Source organism: Haematobia irritans, chromosome 5, assembly GCF_050003625.1.
Source record: "Haematobia irritans isolate KBUSLIRL chromosome 5, ASM5000362v1, whole genome shotgun sequence".
Lineage (NCBI taxonomy): Eukaryota > Metazoa > Arthropoda > Insecta > Diptera > Muscidae > Haematobia > Haematobia irritans.
In genome coordinates this window covers 97,978,193-97,998,292 of record NC_134401.1, presented here as the reverse complement: position 1 = coordinate 97,998,292, position 20,100 = coordinate 97,978,193, and the positions used below count along the sequence as shown (strand labels likewise).

At 34.7% G+C, this 20,100-nt stretch overlaps 1 protein-coding gene across 2 annotated transcripts in view; it reads left to right on the top strand.

Annotated features, from left to right (window-relative positions):
• The window catches only part of fdl (beta acetylhexosaminidase fused lobes), a 245,327-nt gene extending 225,477 nt beyond the window's left edge, over window positions 1-19,850 (top strand). For both annotated transcript variants that reach the window (XM_075309931.1, XM_075309930.1), the window contains exons 3-8: window positions 5,357-6,003; window positions 6,211-6,946; window positions 11,661-11,884; window positions 11,949-12,043; window positions 12,275-12,369; window positions 18,046-19,850. In XM_075309931.1, coding sequence (XP_075166046.1) covers window positions 5,357-6,003; window positions 6,211-6,946; window positions 11,661-11,884; window positions 11,949-12,043; window positions 12,275-12,369; window positions 18,046-18,205 — 1,957 coding nt within the window. In that variant the 3' untranslated portion in view covers window positions 18,206-19,850. The remainder of the gene's footprint in view (window positions 1-5,356; window positions 6,004-6,210; window positions 6,947-11,660; window positions 11,885-11,948; window positions 12,044-12,274; window positions 12,370-18,045) is intronic.
• Window positions 19,851-20,100: the final 250 nt, after the last annotated feature.

Sequence of the window (20,100 nt, the reverse complement as noted above, 5' to 3'; positions counted from 1 at the left end):
TATTCACACAGTTTTATTTTTTCGGTTTTAATCGGTTAAAAAAAAAACAGATAAACCGAAATCTGACCAAAAACTAAACGGTTATTTGGACACCCCAGCAGCAAGCCAGCAGAGTAAAAATCAAGAAGGAAAACTTGACGGCCAATGGCCAAGAAAGGAATGTACTGAAGTGGAAATTCACAAGAAATAAACACAAAATTCTAATCCTGGACTGATTTATATAGCAACATTGATAGAACATCCGAACCTTAGCGGGGTGCAATGGTTCACATGCCCTATTGAAATCTTTTCTAAGCAAATTTTTCTTTCATTAGATTTAGAGATCGATCCGTATGAGAAATGGCTCGTCTACTACGAACTATAAAATGATCCGTGATCACAGGTACAAGCTAATCGAGATGGTTAACCGACAGGAAAGGCGGTCTTAAATTCAATCAATATAATTAGATATGTATATAATAAATGCTTATTCAACGAAAGCGTAAACTGTCAATTGTTGACTGTCAGTGTAGCGTATAAACATTACAATGAATATTTATCATACGTACCATGTTCGCTTTATATTAATAACACTAATACGCAACATGGAACGAATTAATAGTTTTCGTTTGGACTACAAAATAAACCATGTTATCTAGGCGTACAATTAAATTTCGGATTTAATTTATGATTTATTTTTTATCAAAAAAAAAAAAAAAACTACATTACATTCTGGTTATAACTTATTGTATAGTCCAGCAGTAAAACGGAACAATAATTACAAAGTCAAGCTGTACTGTACTGAACAGGACATAAGACTCTCACACGACTTCTTACATGGCGTTGTAAATCCTTAAGAAGAGTGTTCAAAACATCTTGAAGTTTAATGGCGAATTAGCCCAAAAAAGATAGAGACTAATCTAAGACTAAAGAAGTGTGTTCAGATCACAGCCCAAAGCCATGACCAACGACGGAAAGGAAACGAGTCGCATCAAGCCCAACAGATGAACATCCTGGCAAAAAGGTAAAGGACAAAAGCCAGGCAGGAGGAAATAGTCAGCTTCCAAAGACATCTGTAGTGGCGGGAAATACTGAATATAATCCGTCAGTAGCAACGAAGTCCAATAGGAAGAAAATACAAAGAGTGCGACAGCAGAAGCCTGGGAAACGGTCCGAGGCGGTCATAATCAAGCCGAGAGACGGACAGAGCCAGGTGCAATTCTTATACTAATAGAAAAAAGTAGAAGTTGTAGAAATATACGAAAAACCTTTTTAAACACTCCACCATAGGACGAGGGTATATTAACTTTGTCATTCCGTTTGTAACACATCGATATATTGCTCGAAGACCCTATACATTATATTCTGGGTCGTGGTGAAATTCTGAGTCGATCTAAGCATGTCCGTCCGTCTGTTGAAATCACACTAACTTCCGAACGAAACAAGCTATCGACTTGAAACTTGGCACAAGTAGTTGTTATTGATGTAGGTCGGATGGTATTGGGGCCAAATAGGCCATATCGGACCACTTTTACGTATAGCCCTCATATAAATCGATCCCCAGATTTGGCTTGCGGAGCCTCTTAGACAAGCAAATTTCATCCGATTCGCCTGAAATTTGGTACATGGTGTCAGTATATGGTATCTAACAACTTTGCAAAAATTGGTCCACATCGGCCCATAATTATATATAACCCCCAAATAAACCGATCCCCAGATTTGACCTCCGGAGCCTCTTGGCGGGGCAACATTCATCCGATCCGGTTGAAATTTGGTACTTGGTGTAAGTGTATAGTCTCTAACTACCATGCAAAAAGTGGTCCATATCGGTCCACAATCATATATAGCCCCCATATAAATCGATCCCCAGATTGGACCTCCGGAGCCTCTTGGAGGGGCCACATTCATCCGATCCGGTTGATATTTGGTACGTGGTGTTAGTATATGGTATATGGTTTCTGACAACCACGCAGGAATTGATCCATATCGGTCCATAATTATATGTAACCCCCATATAAACCCATCCCCAGATTTGACCCCCAGAGCCTCTTGGAGGAGCAAAATTCATCCGATCCGGTTGAAATTTGGTACGTGGTGTTAGCATATGGTATGTAAAAATTGGTCCATATCGGCCCATAATTATATATAACCCCCAAATAAACCGATCCCCAGATTTGACCTCCGGAGCCTCTTGGAGGGGCAACATTCATCCGATCCGGTTGAAATTTTGTACTTAGTGTAAGTGTATAATCTCTAACTACCATGCAAAAAGTGGTCCATATCGGTCCACAATCATATATAGCCCTATATAAAACGATCCCCAGATTTGACCTCCGGAGCCTCTTGGAGGGGCAACATTCATCCGATCCGGTTGAAATTTGGTACTTAGTGTAAGTGTATAGTCTCTAACTACCATGCAAAAAGTTGTCCATATCGGTCCACAATCATATATAGCCCCATATAAAACGATCCCCAGATTTGACCTCCGGAGTCACTTGGAGGAGCAAAATTCATCCGATCCGGTTGAAATTTGGTACTTGATGTAAGTGTATAGTTTCTAACTACCATGCAAAAAGTGGTCCATATCGGTCCACAATAATATATAGCCCCCATATAAATCGATCCCCAGATTTGACCTCCGCAGCCTCTTGGAGGAGCAACATTCATCCGATCCGGTTGATATTTGGTACACGCAAAAAAATAATTCTTTCCTCCCAAACGAAATTTTAGACAAACAAAGTTCGTTTCTCATTTGCTTTTCGCTGTAAGGAAGTGTATTTGGAAGAAAAGTATATACTTTTTGTGATGAACGTTTATTCTTTTCCAGGATTTCATAAAGACAAACTCAAAAAAAAAAAAAAAAACATTGTTTTCTTGCTAATTGCATTTTCCCTTACATCTTTCTCACATCAACGAGGTTTTTTAGTTCTTAACACCTTTTCCTGTAATACCAACAATGTAGAAGAAATTATACGATTTTATAAATTTTTAATTTTTTTTTTACCTTTCGCCTGGACGGAGAATCGAACCGCGGGCCATGCACTTTGTAAGCCAACACACTAACCACTGAGCTATGTACCTGTTATGGTCATCAATAGATAAATATCCATATAAGTTATATTTATATAGCATAGCTTGCGGCGCCTACGAACCGAATAAACAAAGTTTATTTAACAGAAACAAACATTTAGTTTGGCACCGTGGAGCAGTGGTAGCTACGTCCGACTTGCATGCCAAGGGTCGTGGGTTCGATCCCTGCTCCGACCAAAGTTTTTTTTTTTACATATATTCCAGATATGTTCGGAATATTTCGAAAAAATTTTCAACATTACATTGTAGTATATTAAATTTTGAACTGTAAACTGTGTCTTATTAAAGACCTAAAGTCAGAAAAGAACAGTGTTTGATATAAACGAAATGGACTGTGTTGTTGTTTCAAAAATAACTTTTTTTATTGAAAAAATAAAAATTTTGTAACAAACGAATTTTTTTTGTGATAAAAGTTTAAAATTTTCGAAGCAATTCAAAAAACTCTAACAAAAGAAAAATGTTTTCGGTACACGTTTTCCAAACGTTTTTTTTTTTTTTGCGTGTACGTGGTGTTAGTATAGTCTCTAAAAACCATGTAAAAATTGGTCTATATCGGTGTATAATAATATGTAGCTCCCATATAAACCGATCCCCAGAATTGACCTCCGGAGCCTCTTAAAGGAGCAAAATTCATCCAATCTGGCTAAGTGGTGTATGGTCTCTACGAAGCATTCAAAAATTAGTCCATATTGGGCCATATAGCCCTTATATAAATCAATCCCCAGATTTTGTTTTGAAACTTCTTGGAGGAGCAAATGTCATCCGATTCCGTTGAAAGTATGTATTTTGTGTAAATATATGAACACTAACAACCATGCAAGAATTTATCTATATCGGACCATAATTACATATAGTCCCCATATAAACCGATTCCCCGATTTGACCTCCGGAACCTCTTGGAGGAGCAAAATTCATCCTATCCTTTTGAAATTTAGTACGTGGTGTTAGCATAAGGTATCTAACATCCATGTAAAAATTGGTCCATATCGGTTCATAATTATATATAGCCCCCATATAAACCGATCCCCAGAATTGACCTCCGTAGCCTCTTGGAGGAGCACAATTCATCCGATCCGGTTGAAATTTGGTACGTGGTGTTAGCATATGGTATCTAACATCCATGTAAAAATTGGTCCATATCGGTTCATAATTATATATAGCCCCCATATAAACCGATTCCCAGATTTGACCTCCGAAACCTCTTGGAGGAGCAAAATACATTCGATTCAGATGAAATTTAGTACATTGTGCTAGTATATGGCCGCTAACAAACATGCCAAACTTGGTCCATATCAATCTATAGTTATATATAGCCCACAGATAAACCGATCCCCAATCACACAAAAAATGGTCCATATCGGTTCATAATTGTATATAGCCCCCATATATATCGATCTCAATATTTCTATGCTGGCTCTCTAATTACCGCGCAAAAGTTCATATTGGTTCGTATTTATTGGTAGACTTCTCTATATATACTGGTCAGTAACTGAATTGTAGGAGCCACCGTGGTGCAATGGTTAGCATGCTCGCCTTGCATACGCAAGGTCGTGGGTTCGATTCCTGCTTCGACCGAACACCAAAAAGTTTTTCAGCGGTGGATTATCCCACCTCAGTAATGCTGGTGACATTTCTGAGTGTTTCAAAGCTTCTCTAAGTGGTTTAACTGCAATGTGGAACGCCGTTCGGACTCGGCTATAAAAAGGAGGTCCCTTGTCATTGAGCTTAACATAGAATCGGGCAGCACTCAGTGATAAGAGAGAAGTTCACCAATGTGGTATCACAATGGACTGAATAGTCTAAGTGAGCCTGATACATCGGTCTGCCACCTTACCTAACTGAATTGTATACGTATGGAATCTGTTTTTTTTTTTTTGTTTTTTTTTTGTTTGTCTAATATAAACCACGTATAGACTAACTTTCAATTTACAAGACGATGTTAAGAAGTTTTAAGATACCTTTCCATCGCTAAGTATTACCACAACCCAAGTAATTCGATTATGGATGACAGTCTTAAGTAGAAATTTCTACGCAATCCATGGTAGAGGGTACATAAGATTCGTCCTGGCCGATTTTACGGCCGTACATACTTGTTTTATTGTAAACTACACGAAAACTACTTTGGCTAACATTTTAAAAATTTAAAATTTGAAGACTATGATGTACAAAATTATAACAGCAGACTCGCTTGCAAATGAGTATTGTCCAAATCGCTATTAATCTAAATGACTAAATGAGTCCTTATCACTAACAACAAATTCTCTCTCTTTCTCTTCTCCCTATATAGACCCGTGGAAAAAATCTGGACCTATAAATGCGAGGGAGACAAATGTGTTCGCTATCACTACTTAACCTTGGCCAAAGGAGAGAAACGAGTGCCTTTCATGACCTGTTCCATGACATGTGGTGACATAAATATTTGGCCACATCCCACCATCAAATCTGGTGTTAGTTCTAAGTCTCTTACATTTTCTATGGAAGATTTAGAGTTAAGATTAGACACACCCTATCCCCAAGTGGAGACACAATTCCGTCAATCTTTTGAATTATTTCTCAAAGATCTAAGGCGAATACAAAGGCTAGATTTTAGAGACAACTCAAATGAGGGCATTGCGAATGGAGCCGGCGATGCAGCCGCAAGAGCAGGATCATCTACATCATCGGGATCAAATTCCAGTCCAGGTAATATGGATGGCGGTGGTGGTCATGATGCGCAAAAGCATATACAAAGACGTTATGCCGATGCTGGACAAACGGACTCGCATAGGTTGCGATCTGAAACTCAAGGAACCTCATCCATATTGGCCAATGCCTTTGGCGGTTCACATAAAAGCTGTGATATTGAGACATTTACCATAAATGTTTCAGTGCATAAATTCTCTGACCTGCATTTAAATTTTGATACCGACGAAAGTTATCGTCTAACAGGAACATGTAAGTATTGGTGTATTCCACATAGCCGGAAGTTGTCTTTTTTAAGAAACGAAATTTGTTTTTTGGCATAAAATCATAAAAATAATCATAAATTCGTATTTATTTGTTTTTAAAGAAATTCTTCATGAAAAAGAAAATTTCGTTTCCGCAGAAAAGTATTTGTTTCCTTGTGTGTAAGATTCATAATCATTTTCTTTTGTCTTACAGATGAAAATGGCCACTACAAAGTCCAAATATCGGCAAATTCATTCTTTGGGGCCCGCCATGCTCTTTCCACTCTGGAACAATTGATATGGTTCGATGATGAAGACAACCACCTAAGAACTCTGTCAAAAGTGATTATCATAGATGCGCCCAAATTTCGCTATAGGGGCCTTATGTTGGATACATCTCGGCATTTCTTTTCAGTGGAATCCATTAAGCGCACCATAGCTGGCATGTCACATGCCAAACTTAACCGGTTCCATTGGCATATCACAGACTCACAGAGTTTTCCTTATGTCTCCAAATATTATCCTGAATTGGCAGCCCATGGTGCCTATTCGGAACGTGAAACCTATACTGATACTGATGTTCGGGATATTGTAGCCTTTGCCAAATTACATGGTATACAAGTTATACCGGAAATTGATGCTCCAGCCCATGCAGGAAATGGTTGGGATTGGGGTCCCAAACGTGGTTTGGGCGAATTGAGTTTGTGTATCAATCAACAGCCATGGAGTTTCTATTGTGGTGAACCTCCATGTGGACAATTGAATCCGAAAAATAATCACACATACATGATACTGCAGAGGCTCTATGAGGAACTTTTGAATTCTACGGGGCCCACGGATTATTTCCATTTAGGTGGTGATGAAGTGAATTTGGAGTGTTGGGCACAATATTTCAACGATACCGATTTGAGAGGTCTATGGTGTGATTTCATGATGAATGCCATGGCTCGGTAGGTTTTAGTTTTATCAATTGCATATGGAATATTTTTTTAGATCATTTAAAAAAGTAATTGATCAAATTATGTTTAAGAAAAATACAATTAACATTTGTATACCCACAATCTAACAAAGTTAACTTTGATCCACAGATTTTGACCTCCCGTCAAGGATTTTTTTTAATTAGGATACAAATCTAACTTCTCGAATTTTGACAAAATTTTCTATAGAAATAAAATTTTGCAAAAAATACAATTTTGACAAAAATTTCTGTAGCAATAAAATTTTGACAAAATTTTCTATAGCAATAAAATCTTGCAAAGATTTTCTATAGAAATAAGATTTTGACAAAATTTTCTATAGAAATACAATTTTGACAAAATTTTCTATAGAAATAAAATTTTGCAAACATTTTCTATAGAAATAAAATTTTGCAAAAATTTTCTACAGAAATAAAATTTTGCAAAAATTTTCTACAGAAATAAGATTTTGACAAAATTTTCTATAGAAATAAAATATTGACAAAATTTTCTGCAGAAATAAAATTTTGACAAAATTTTCTGTAGAAATAAATTGTTTCATTCGTTTTGTTTTGTTATTGTTGGTTTTTTTCTTTAATCATTGTTGTTGTTTGATTTCAGCTTAAAACCATGCATTGACTAAACTACAAGTGTAGCTTAACCAACAGAGGAAAAGAATGTTTGTCAAATTTAAAATGTTTGTCAAAAAATAGACTGCAAGATGGTTGGATGGACGCACGTTTCGGAATTACCACATTCCTCATCAGCATCCTTCCGAAACGTGCGTATAAAATAGAATTTTGCAAAAATGTTCTATAGAAATTTTCAATAGATGACAACATTTTCTATAGAAATATAATTTTGACACAATTTTCTATGGAAATAAAGTTTTGCAAAAATTTTCTATAGAAATAAAATTTTGCAAACATTTTCTATAGAAATAAAGTTTTTCAAAAAGTTTCTATAGAAATATTATTTTCTATTCTGCATATCCGAGACCTGGTTTGATGACTCAATTACCGATATGATGGTGTCGGTGAAGGGTTATGAGATTTTTAGAGTAGATCGTAAAGGTTTTGCAGGAGGAGTAGCTATTTACGTGGAGAAGGGTTTAAACTGCAAGTCTATGTTTACTTTCGACGGTATCGAATCAATAGCGTACATTTTCTTGGAGATTTGCTCTCTCGATCGGACAGTTCTGATTGAGAGTGTATACCGACCTAGAAGGAACATTGAAGGTATTTTAGGAACATTGATTATTCAGCTCTGAGGCAACAATTTTTTCTTATAGATTGGTCATCTATATACCGCATCGATTCCCCCGATGATCGGTTAGCATTTTGGGAGGATAATGTAACATCGCTCTTTGACATGACCTACCGATGATTACCAGGACAGTAAGGAGGAAAGGTAATGGCTGGTTCACTTCTCGTATCAGGGAACTGATCGATCAAAGGGATTTGAGGTTCGCCCAGTGGAAAATCCTCAGGACTACTGAGGCCCACGACGAGTTTCGTGCTGCTCGTAGGCTGTGAATAGGGAGATATCTCGGGAGAAACGTAGGAGCTTCGAAAGAATGTTTGGGAATGCTCTAGGTTCGGGAAAGATATGGAAGACTCTAAAGGATATTGGTATTGGCAAGTGTGGTGGAACTGTTGATCCATCTATCGATCTTGATTCCCTGAACGAAATGTTTTCCACCATCCCAATTTCTTCTGCGGATCAATCATATTATGATACAACGAATACTCCGATCGAATCATCTTTCAATTTTGAATGTGTAAGTCGTTTTGATGTCATCAGAAGCTTCCTGTCTGTGAATTCCAATGCAGTCGACGCAGTCAACATTGATCCGAGATTTATTAAGATTTTTCTGTCTGAACTGATGCCTTACTTGACATACGTATTTAATCAATTTATTACTAGGAGTATCTTTCCTGATCGCTGGAAAATCGCCAGGATAATACCCATACCGAAGAAGAACTCTGAGTATAGACCAATTGCTATTCTGCCATTTTTATCGAAAGTGTTCGAACACCTATTGCATAGACAAATCACATCACACGTCAGCCGCAATGATCTTCTATCAGATCGACAATCTGGATTCAGAGCTCACCATAGCTGTACTTCAGCGTTGACGGATGTGGCTGAGGACATAAGAGAGAGTATAGACAATGGTAATATCGCACTACTTGCCCTGCCGGATCACTCGAAAGCTTTCGACACGGTTAATCATCACGTCCTGCAACAGATACTGTCAGGATTTATGCACTTCTAGGTGTTCTCTTCAAGTTTAATAGCATCATATCTCAATGGCAGATCGCAATATGTTCAGGTTGGTCGGAATAGATCTGTGGCACTGCCAGTTTTACAAGGTGTTCCACAAGGTTCTATCTTAGGACCTTTACTATTTTCTGTCTATGCGAATGACTTACCGGATGTCTTAATTCATTCCAAATCTCGGATGTATGCGGATGATCTTCAAATCTACCTAAGCAGCAGCCCAGAGGAGTTTGATAGATGTGTAGACTGGTATATGGGCGCAGATGAACGGCTTGTCCCTCAATGCGACGAAATCCAAGTGTCTGGTAATCCAAAAGCGTGTCAATCGCCAGTCACTAACTCCCTTCGTTCATATAAATGAGATTGTCAGAAAGTATAGGAATCTTGGTATTATGTTTAATGATTCTTTAACGTGGTCAGACCATATAACCATGATCTGTGGCAGGACATTTGCCACTCCTAGAACTCTTTGGAAGACACAGAGATATCTACCACTGAGAATCAAACTGCTCTTGGCGAAGACCTACTTAATTCCGGTATTGACGTATGGGTGCGAAATCTTCTCTAGTTGTGATGCCAGGAGCAAATGCAAATTGAATGTCTCCTTTAACGCAATTATAAGATACGTTTTCGGCCTAAACAGGTATGCCCATCTGACTCCGTTTTCAACCAGAATATTGGGGGTCCAGTTTGAGAACTACCTGAAAATTCGTGTCTTAGTATTTCTACATAGGATTATTACGGACAAGGAACCTGATCATCTATTTAATAGATTACGCTTTAGTGCATCAAGTAGAACCGGTAATTTAATCCAACTACGCCACAGACATGTTGTATCGGAGTGGCAATTCTTCATCCATGCGATTCGTCTCTGGAAATGTTACCACTAAATATAAAGACAATTACAAGCAGAGCACAATTCAAAAGCAAACTATTTATCTGTTCTCTTTAATATTGACATGTTCCACAATAATAAGTAAACTACACTATCCATTCACTTCTTTTCATTGTAATTATCATAATTATATTGTATTTTAATTGGCAATAAGATTCATATAATCTCTAAAAACGTTTATTAATTGACACTTTCAATTTTGATATTTTATTTATTTATGCTTTTTATTTTCGTAGCAAAAAATCATTTCTTTTATTTAAACTCATTTATCTTATTTAAACCATAATTTTACATTTCGTTTTAGTTTAATTAATGTTATTAAATTTTGTTATGATATAAATCTGTTCGCATACACTCAAATGCCTGTACTGTAAATTATAGGACCTTGAGTCTTGTTGTGCAGGAACCAAACTCAATAAAATACAAAATACAAATAACATTTTGCAAAATTTTTCTATAGTAATAAATTTTTGGAAAATATTTCTATAGAAATAAAATTTTTGGAAAAATGTTCTATATACATAACATTTTTGCAAATGCTTTACTATAGAAATAAAGTTTTGTAAAAATTTTCTATAGAAAAAATGTTCTATAAAAAAAATTTGCAAATATTTTCTATATAAATAAAGTTTTGCAAATATTTTCTATAGAAATAAAATTTTGCAACAAATTTCTATAGAAATAAAATTTTGCAAAAATTTTCTATAGAAATAAAAGATTGCAAAAATTTCCTATAGAAATAAATTGTTTAAAAGATTTTCTATAGAAATAAAATTTTGCTAAAATTTTCTATTGAAATAAAATTTTGCAAAAATTTTCTGTAGAAATTTCTATAATACAAAGGAATTTTTAATTAAAAGAAAGAAAAAAATCTTCGCTTTTATGACTGTGACTACGTTACAGTCATATGTCTTTGAAATATGGCGATTTTTCCTTAAAGTAAAGAATAACCTTATGTTGACTCTTTGGGTTTAAGTTCAAAAAGCTTCAAATATAGGCTAATACTAATTTTGAGAATTTTGTATCTGTGATTTATGTTGTTGTTGTTGTTGTAGCCCTTTGGAGTTGGTATTTTCGAGTTTTTCGGGAAATAAGCACACTCCAAATGAGGGTTTGCAGTTCTTGGACAGGGTTGAAAACCCTGTGTCCGCCCCGGGCCGTAGACCCGACTGCAACGAGGCCGGATCTGTGTTTTAATTTTCTTTTATTGAAATTAAGAAAATACATTTTACATTGAAATATCCGTTGTAGCAAAGAGTTTTCAATTGATTTTTATTTATACATAAATAGCTGTGTTAATAGGTCCCAAAAAGAGAATAAAGAATCGAAATATAACATCTGTATTCTAATTCTAATAGATAGCTTTCTTAAAAATTTCCTTATTTTAAAGAAACAGTTTCTTTGACTCAGAAAAAATACCAAAATCCTTATTTGAAGGTCAAAATCTTTGGATCCAAGTAAACTTTTTTGAATGGGGTATATTTTTTTTAATTCCCATTAACTATCAATGTCTGCTTTACTTTTGTGCAGGTTAAAAATTGCCAATAACAATGTGGAGCCCAAATATGTTACAGTTTGGTCTAGTGGTTTAACAAATACTCGTTGTCTTCCAAAAACACAATTTGCCGTACAAGTTTGGGGTGGCAGCACTTGGCAGGAAAACTATGATCTATTAGACAATGGCTTTAATGTAATTTTTTCACATGTAGATGCTTGGTATTTAGATTGCGGCTTTGGTAATTGGAGAGCAACAGGTTGGTTTGAATTGACTTTTTTTTAATCACCGCATGGATTCATATATATTTTCCCTTTTTGCAGGTGATGCTGCCTGTTCACCATATCGAACATGGCAAAATGTCTATAAACATCGTCCTTGGGAACGTATGCGTTTGGATAAGACTCGTAGAAAACAAGTAAGTACTTTTGAACGTAATTTCCACTTAGGATCGTTGCCTTGGAGCTTGGCTAGGCTTTGAATTAATAAATCAAAGATATGTTCGTACAGATATATGAATAGATCATGATGGACAGGAATCATGCCCATATTCATTGTACGATTTGGAAAACTTTTCTCTAATGCTGCTTCATGGAAACGGTTGTTAATGTATTGATTTTTAATTTTTTTTCTAATACTTTCCTTCCAGGTATTGGGTGGTGAAGTTTGTCTATGGACGGAACAAGTTGATGAAGAACAATTAGACAATCGGTTATGGCCCAGAGCATCAGCATTGGGAGAAAGGTATGTAAATAAATGTCTATTGGAGGGAAACTAGACTTATGTTATATAACATAATAATCGTGTTGACCCGTTCTGTCAAACATCGATCGATAACGATTTATAATTTAAAATTGTGTGATTTTATTTTGGAACTTTTTAAAGTTGATCAACGAGTTATTCAAACATGAGCTGCTTGAACCCGAATTGTAAAATTGATAAAATTAATGAACCTAGAATTTCGTGCTGGCTCTGTTTGGACGAGTACCATTCGAAATGTATTGGATTATCTCCTAGAACTGTCGATAACCTATTAGAAGACAAAGGTCTTTGCTGGTGCTGCTATAAATGTAAATCATACGATGCTGAATTTTTTACATTTTTTAAAAATACTAAAAAGGAATTTGATGCTATTTCCAAAGAATTAAATATTGTTGTGGATAAATTTGAAAAATACAAAGAGATGTTTACTAGTGCTTCCTGTTTAGAAAAATTTCTTCATTCCCCTTCTGATTCTTTAAGAAAGAGGAAAAAACCTTCAGACAATAACAATGCTGCCACGCCTATTTCTACTGTAGTCCCATCTATTACTGTGAGTGAAGCTTCTGGACCATTACATCCGGGGACTCAAACCATTTTCAATTTCCATCCTCTCATCGTTTCAATCATGGAGCTAGTACTTTTGATTCTTCTTCAGGCTCTTTCTATACGCCGGCTACTTCTCCTACTGAACGCAATGCTGGTCAATTGAAAATACTTATTCCGAAGAAAACTATTTTTGCCTCTCGATTTGCCGATGAAACACAACCGGACGATATTTCTTCATATATCAAATGGAAGCTTAATTATGATGTTGATGTGGAAATTATAAAATTTCAATTTGCTGAAAAACGAAGAATGGCTTCTTTTCGAATTTTAGTTCCTGAAGATATTTTTGGTATTGTTGTGAAACCTGATTTCTGGCCTCCTAGAACTGTTGTACATGAATTTGTCTATAAGCCCAATCCTAAAAAAGATGTGGTCCGATTGGCTACAATTCCTACCACTGGTTCAAAAAACTGAGGAACTCTAATAAAAATAGTATATCTATATTGTACCAAAATGTTAGAGGACTTAATACAAAACTGTCAAGATTATATACTGATAGTTTTGGTATCAACTATGATATTGTAATTTTTACTGAAACTTGGCTCAAAAATAATGTAAATAATTCTGAAATTTTTTGTTCTAAATATCAAATATTTCGCTGTGATCGCTTTAGTGAATCAAAGAAAACTGGTGGTGGAGTTTTAATTGCTATATCTATTGAATTTCCATCTGAACCAATTCTCATTTCTAATAATTGTAATATTGAATTAGTTGCAGTTAAAGTCAGAGTTAATAATTTATATATGTACATTTCATGCTCTTATATACCACCTAATTCGGATATTTCGGTTTATAATGATCTTGCCTCACATATCCTGTCTGCTTTCAATTCTTCAAAACCTTCCGATTTCGTCTTAGCTTTTGGTGATTTTAATTTACCTTTGATTTTGTGGAAACATTCTATCGATAGTAATGTTCTTTATCCTGTATCTGCTAAGAGAGATCTCATTGGTAATATTCAACCTCTGTTTAATTATGGATTGTTTCAAATTAATCGTATATTTAATTGTCAAAATAAATTATTAGACCTTATTTTTGTTAATCGATATTCTGATATGTGTGTTGATTTCTGTAGCCCTATGGTTTCTCCTGCAGATAAATATCATCCGACAATTTATACTCAAATATGTATTCCATCAATTCCTAAATTTGAATATCCTTCCAACAGAACTATAAAGGCTTACTGTTTTGCTAAAACGGATTTTGTTAAGCTGAACAGCTTATTGTCTTCTGTCAACTAGGATCACATTTTAACATCCAATAATCTTGATTTAATGCTGACAAATTTTTATGACACTTTATTTCATTGGCTCTCTAAATCTGTTCCGAAAATTACAATTCAAAACGGAAATGGACCTCCTTGGAACAATCAAAAGCTTGTGAAATTGAAAAATAGGAAGAATAAATTCTTAAGAGTTTTAAAAAACTAGGATCATTGTCGTCTTATTCAAAGTATGCAATAGCTAGATCAGAATATAATCTTGAGTGTAGGATTGCTTATCGTAACTATCTAGTCCTTATGAGGCAACAGATAAAAACAAATCCCAAAAATTTTTATAAATTCGTCAACTCCAAGAGAAGAACCAGTGTTTTACCTAATTATCTCAAAGATGGCTCTTATGGCTGAAGGGGATAAGGACATATGCTGCATGTTTGCAAATTTTTTTGCTTACACTTATTCTGGTCAAGCTTATGACACGAGCGCTGGATATCCTTTTCATATTTCCCATTCCTCTGGTATAAATGTATCTCGTTTATCTGTGGATATTGTTTTAAATAACTTGAAATCACTTAAATGTTCATATAATCCTGGTCCTGATGGTATCCCTCCAAATATTCTTAAGTTTTGTGCTGATAATTTGAAAGTTGTACTTACTAAGATATTTAACACTTCAATATCGTTGAGTTATGTGCCAGAGATCTGGAAGCAATCTTATATAACACCTTTATTGAAGTCTGGTAGTCGATTTGAGGTATCCAACTATAGAGGTATTGCAAAACTAAGTGCTCTTCCGAAATTACTTGAGAAAATGTTTGCTGATAGTATTTCCCACCAAATTTCGTCAATTCTTTCATGTAAACAACATGGCTTTCGTAAATCTCGTTCTGCCATGACGAACATTCTTGAACTAACAGCTACTGTTAATGATGGTTTCAATCAGCGTAAGCAAACTGATGCCATTTACACTGACTTTAGCAAAGCTTTTGACAAAGTAAACCACAACTTGCTTTTGTTAAAGCTAGATAGAATTGGGTTTTGCCCTACCTTAGTGAATTGGATTGCCTCTTATTTGTCTGGTAGGGTTCAAAATGTAAAGATTGGGAATACCCTTTCAGACCGGATTTTGGTAACTTCCGGGGTTCCTCAGGGTAGTCACTTAGGTCCTATTCTTTTCAATTTATTCATAAATGATCTACCTCTTGTCGTGAGACATTCTTCTATTTGTATGTATGCTGATGACGTCAAGATTTTCCATTCTTTTCTTGATCCTATTGAGCAAAATCTTCTTCAAATTGACCTTAACAACTTTTCTAATTGGTGTAACACAAACCTGATGAGTTTGAATATTTCTAAATGTAAGCATATGAGTTTCTATAGAACTAAGAAATTGCAGACTTCCTATTATCTTAATGAAACTCAATTGGAATGCGTTGAACCTTTTACAGACCTTGGTATCACATTAGATCATAGATTGAATTTTAATCAGCATATAACTATGATGGTTAATAAGGCTTATAGTTCTCTAGGATTTTTGAAGAGGTGGTGCAAAGAATTTGTCGATCCTGTAGTTACAAGAAACCTATATATATCTTTGGTTCGTAGTACCCTTGAATATGGTTCCATTGTCTGGGATCCAGTGTATAAGATTTATTCGGAGAAAATTGAGTCGGTTCAGAGACAATTTCTCTTATTTTATCTTAGGAATCATGGCTGGAATTATAACACACTTCCTTCGTATTCTTTTAGACTGAATCTTATAAAACTACCTTCTCTTAGTAGTCGCAGGAAAATGCTAAACGTTACTTTCATATTTAATTTATTGCGTGGAGATATAAATTCTGAATTTATTTTAAGCAGACTTCAGCTTAATATTCCAATTAGACCGTCGAGATACTTTCAACTGCTGCTTATTCAATATCATGGTAGACATTTTTCTAATTATGATCCTCTCCGACGTCTTTGTCTTGATTTTAATAAACTCTATCACCTTATTGATTTTTGCGAGAGTAGAGAAAATGTAAAGAGTAAAATTATTATTCATTTAAACTCGTCCTAATTAGTTGTCATAATTATATGTATACATGTATTTATTCGATAGTCTGTAAGGATAATATGTATCTATAGACATAATAAATAAAAAAAATTGGCTTCTGTGGTCATATGAGTGTAAATCGGGCGAACGATATATATGGAAGCTATATCTAAATCTGAACCGATTTCAATAAAATTTGGCACACTTGACTACACTGCTAATTGTACTCCTAGTGCAACATTTCAAGCTAATCGGGATAAAACTCTGGCTTCTGGGTCCATATAAGTGCATATTGGGCGAAAGATATATATGGGAGCTATATCTAAATCTGAATCGATTTCAACCAAATTTGGCACGCATATCTACATTGCTAAATCTACTCCCTGTGCAAAATTTCAACCAAATTATGCCAAAACTCTGGCTTTTAGGACCATATTAGTCCATATCGGGCGTAAGATATATATGGGAGCTATATCTAAATCTGAACCGATTTCAATCAAATTTTGCATACTTGACTGTACTACTAATTGTACTCCTAGTGCAAAATTTCAACCAAATTCGGCCAAAAATCTGGCTTCTGGGGCCATATAAGTCCATATCGGGCGAAAGATATATATGGGAGCTATATCTAAATCTGAACCGATTTCAATCAAATTTTGCACACTAGACTATACGACTAAGTGTTATGTTTGTACAAAATTTCAAGCAAATCGGTATAAAACTCTGGCTGCTGGGTCCATATTAGTGCATATCGGGCGAAAGATATATATGGGAGCTATAATCTGAACCGATTTCTTCCAAAATCAATAGGGTTCTATTCTGACCCAAATTAGGTACATGTGCCAAATTTGAAGGCGATTGGACTTAAATTCCGACCTAGACTTTGATCACAAAAATGTGTTCACAGACGGACGGACGGACAGACGGACATGATTATATCGACTTAGGGACCCACCCTGAGCATTATTGCCAAAGACACCATGTGTCTATCTCGTCTCCTTCTGGGTGTAACAAACATATGTACTAACTTATAATACCCTGTTCCACAGTGTGGCGCAGGGTATAATAATATGCATTGAATACTAGCGACGCCATCTATGTGTCAGACCGGGGACTTATAAGCCAACCTGTTATACTTTATAGGGTCTTAACGGAGCCACCGTGGTGCAATGGTTAGCATGCCCGCCTCGATTCCTGCTTCGACCGAACACCATAAAAAATTTTCAGCGGTGGATTATCTCTCCTCAGTAATGCTGATGACATTTCTGAATGTTTCAAAGCTTCTCTAAGTGGTTTTACTGCAATGTGGAACGCCGTTCGGCTATAAAAAGGAGGTTCCATGTCATTGAGCTTAACATGGAATCGGGCAGGACTCAGTGATAAGAGAGAAGTTCACCATTGTGGTATCACAATTGACTGGATATTCTAAGTGAGCCTGATACATCGGGCTGCCACCTAACCTAAACTGGGGTCTTAGAACAATATTTCGATGTGTTACAAACGGAATGACAAAATTAATATACCCCCATCCTATGGTGAAGGGTATAATAAACTGATAAATCTAATTAAACTAAATGACCCTTTATTAAATTTAATTTTCCTAAAATATTTTTATTTTTTAATGTAGACTTTCTTCAAGAGAATATAAGTAAAGCGATTTTACCAGTTATTTTTTAGTATATCGCCCTCGCATGTTTTTGAAAAATTTATATATTACCAATGGATTATAAAATGAAAATTATTGTTATCATATATTAATGTAAATATAAAATTGTTTTTGTTTTCTATATTATTACAGATTATGGTCTGACCCTGATGATGTATCTGACATGGATACAGTGCCGCAGGAAGTTTTCAAACGTATGTCTGTATTTCGAACACGTTTAGTTGAATTGGGTCTAAAGGCTGAACCCATATTTCCCAAATACTGTGCTCAAAATCCCGGCGAATGCATTTGATATTTTTTATAAATATCACCAATGGACACAACAAACATTAAACCTGACACAATGATCAATATACAGTTATAATTTCTTTTTTTTTAGTTTTTTATTCGTATATAGAAAAATAATTTTTATTTTGATTTTAATAACAAAACAGAAAAAAAAAACATTTATAATCAAAAGAACAAAATCCCCTTCACAAAAGCTGAGAACATGTTTTAGATTAGCATATATATATTTTCATTAAAAGAACCTTTTCGATAATATTGAAAAAAAAAAAAAACAAACAAATAAAAAAATGGAATCAAAGCCAAAATATTTGATATTATAGACCTAATTATAAGTATATCTAGAAAATAATTAAGAATAATGGTTTCTTCAATGAGAATCATCATGTTTCTGATTAGTTTTTAATTTTTTTATTTTTTATTTTGTCTTTATGATTTCTTTAAAGATTTGCCTAAAGAAAAAAAAAAAAACAGAAACTAAGATGTTAAATTACAAATTATACGAATTTGTTTGTTTTCTAATGTGTTACTTATAGAAACTATAAAGCTTTAAGTTGTAATTATTTTAGTGCAATTTTTATTAATCAATATATTTTTAGCATAAATAGAAATAAAAAGATTTCAATTGGAAGGATTAGACTGTGTACACAAATTATATATATATACAAAAATTGCAAAATTCTGTCATTGTAAAATGGAAAAAAATAAGAATCCTAAAAAATTTGAAAAACTTAAACTTAAAAAATTAGGAGTATAATGCATTACAAACACACGAATTAAAATTGTCCCCTCGAAAAAACTCCGATACATTTACTTGGTTGAACACGCCTTGGAGTTCAGCTAAACTAGAGATAGAGGCTATAATCCTTTGTTTGTACACCCAGAGAAATTTGGGTTCGGGAAAATATTGTGGATAATTTTTTTTTATGTATAGACCCAAAATAACCATTATGTCCTTCATTTTCAAAGACATTGTCTATGGTCGCATATAGGAGCCACCGTGGTGCAATGGTTAGCATGCCCGCCTTACATACACAAGGTCGTGGGTTCGATTCCTGCTTCGACCGAACACCAAAAAGTTTTTCAGCGGTGTATTATCCCTCCTCAGTAATGTTGATGACATTTCTGAGTGTTTCAAAGCGGTTTCACTGCAATGTGGATCGCCGTTCGGACTCGGCTATAAAAAGGAAGTCCTTTGTCATTGGGCTTAACATGGAATCGGGCAGCACTCAGTGATAAGAGAAAAGTTCACCAATGTGGTATCACAATGGACTGAATAGTCTAAGGGCGTTTTCGATTCGCAAAAAATATGTTGCCTTGGTGTTACACTACTTTTTCCCTGATTGTATTTTCGCCCAAATGATAGTGTCATTCCAATGTTATTGTTAATTCATAATATTATGAGGGATATAGGATCCAAAATCTAAGACAGGTTTCTTGAAATTTTGCAATAATTTTCGAGAATGTTGCACCTTTTTACCCAATCGAAATCGCCATAAGTGAGCCTTATATATCAGGCTGCCACCTAACCTAACTTAACTATGGTCGCATATCGTATGTACACAGAAAAAAATATCACCAAAATATTTCCAATTAAAAAGTTAATTGAAGTTGAAAATGTTTTCAATTAATAAATTAATTGATACAATTAACTTTTTAATCATGATAGAAACATTAAGTTAATTAAGCCAATGATTGAAAAATTTAAAATTTTTAATTAAAAAATTAATTGATACAATTAACTTTTTAATCAAATTCGGAAGACTAATTCAGTTAAAAAAGTGCTGATTTTTTTTTCAATTTTTAATTAAAAATGTATTTCAAACAATCATTTGTTAATCCACATAAAAACTCTAAGTCAATTCAGAAAGTAATTAAAAATAGTTACCTTTTTTAATTAAT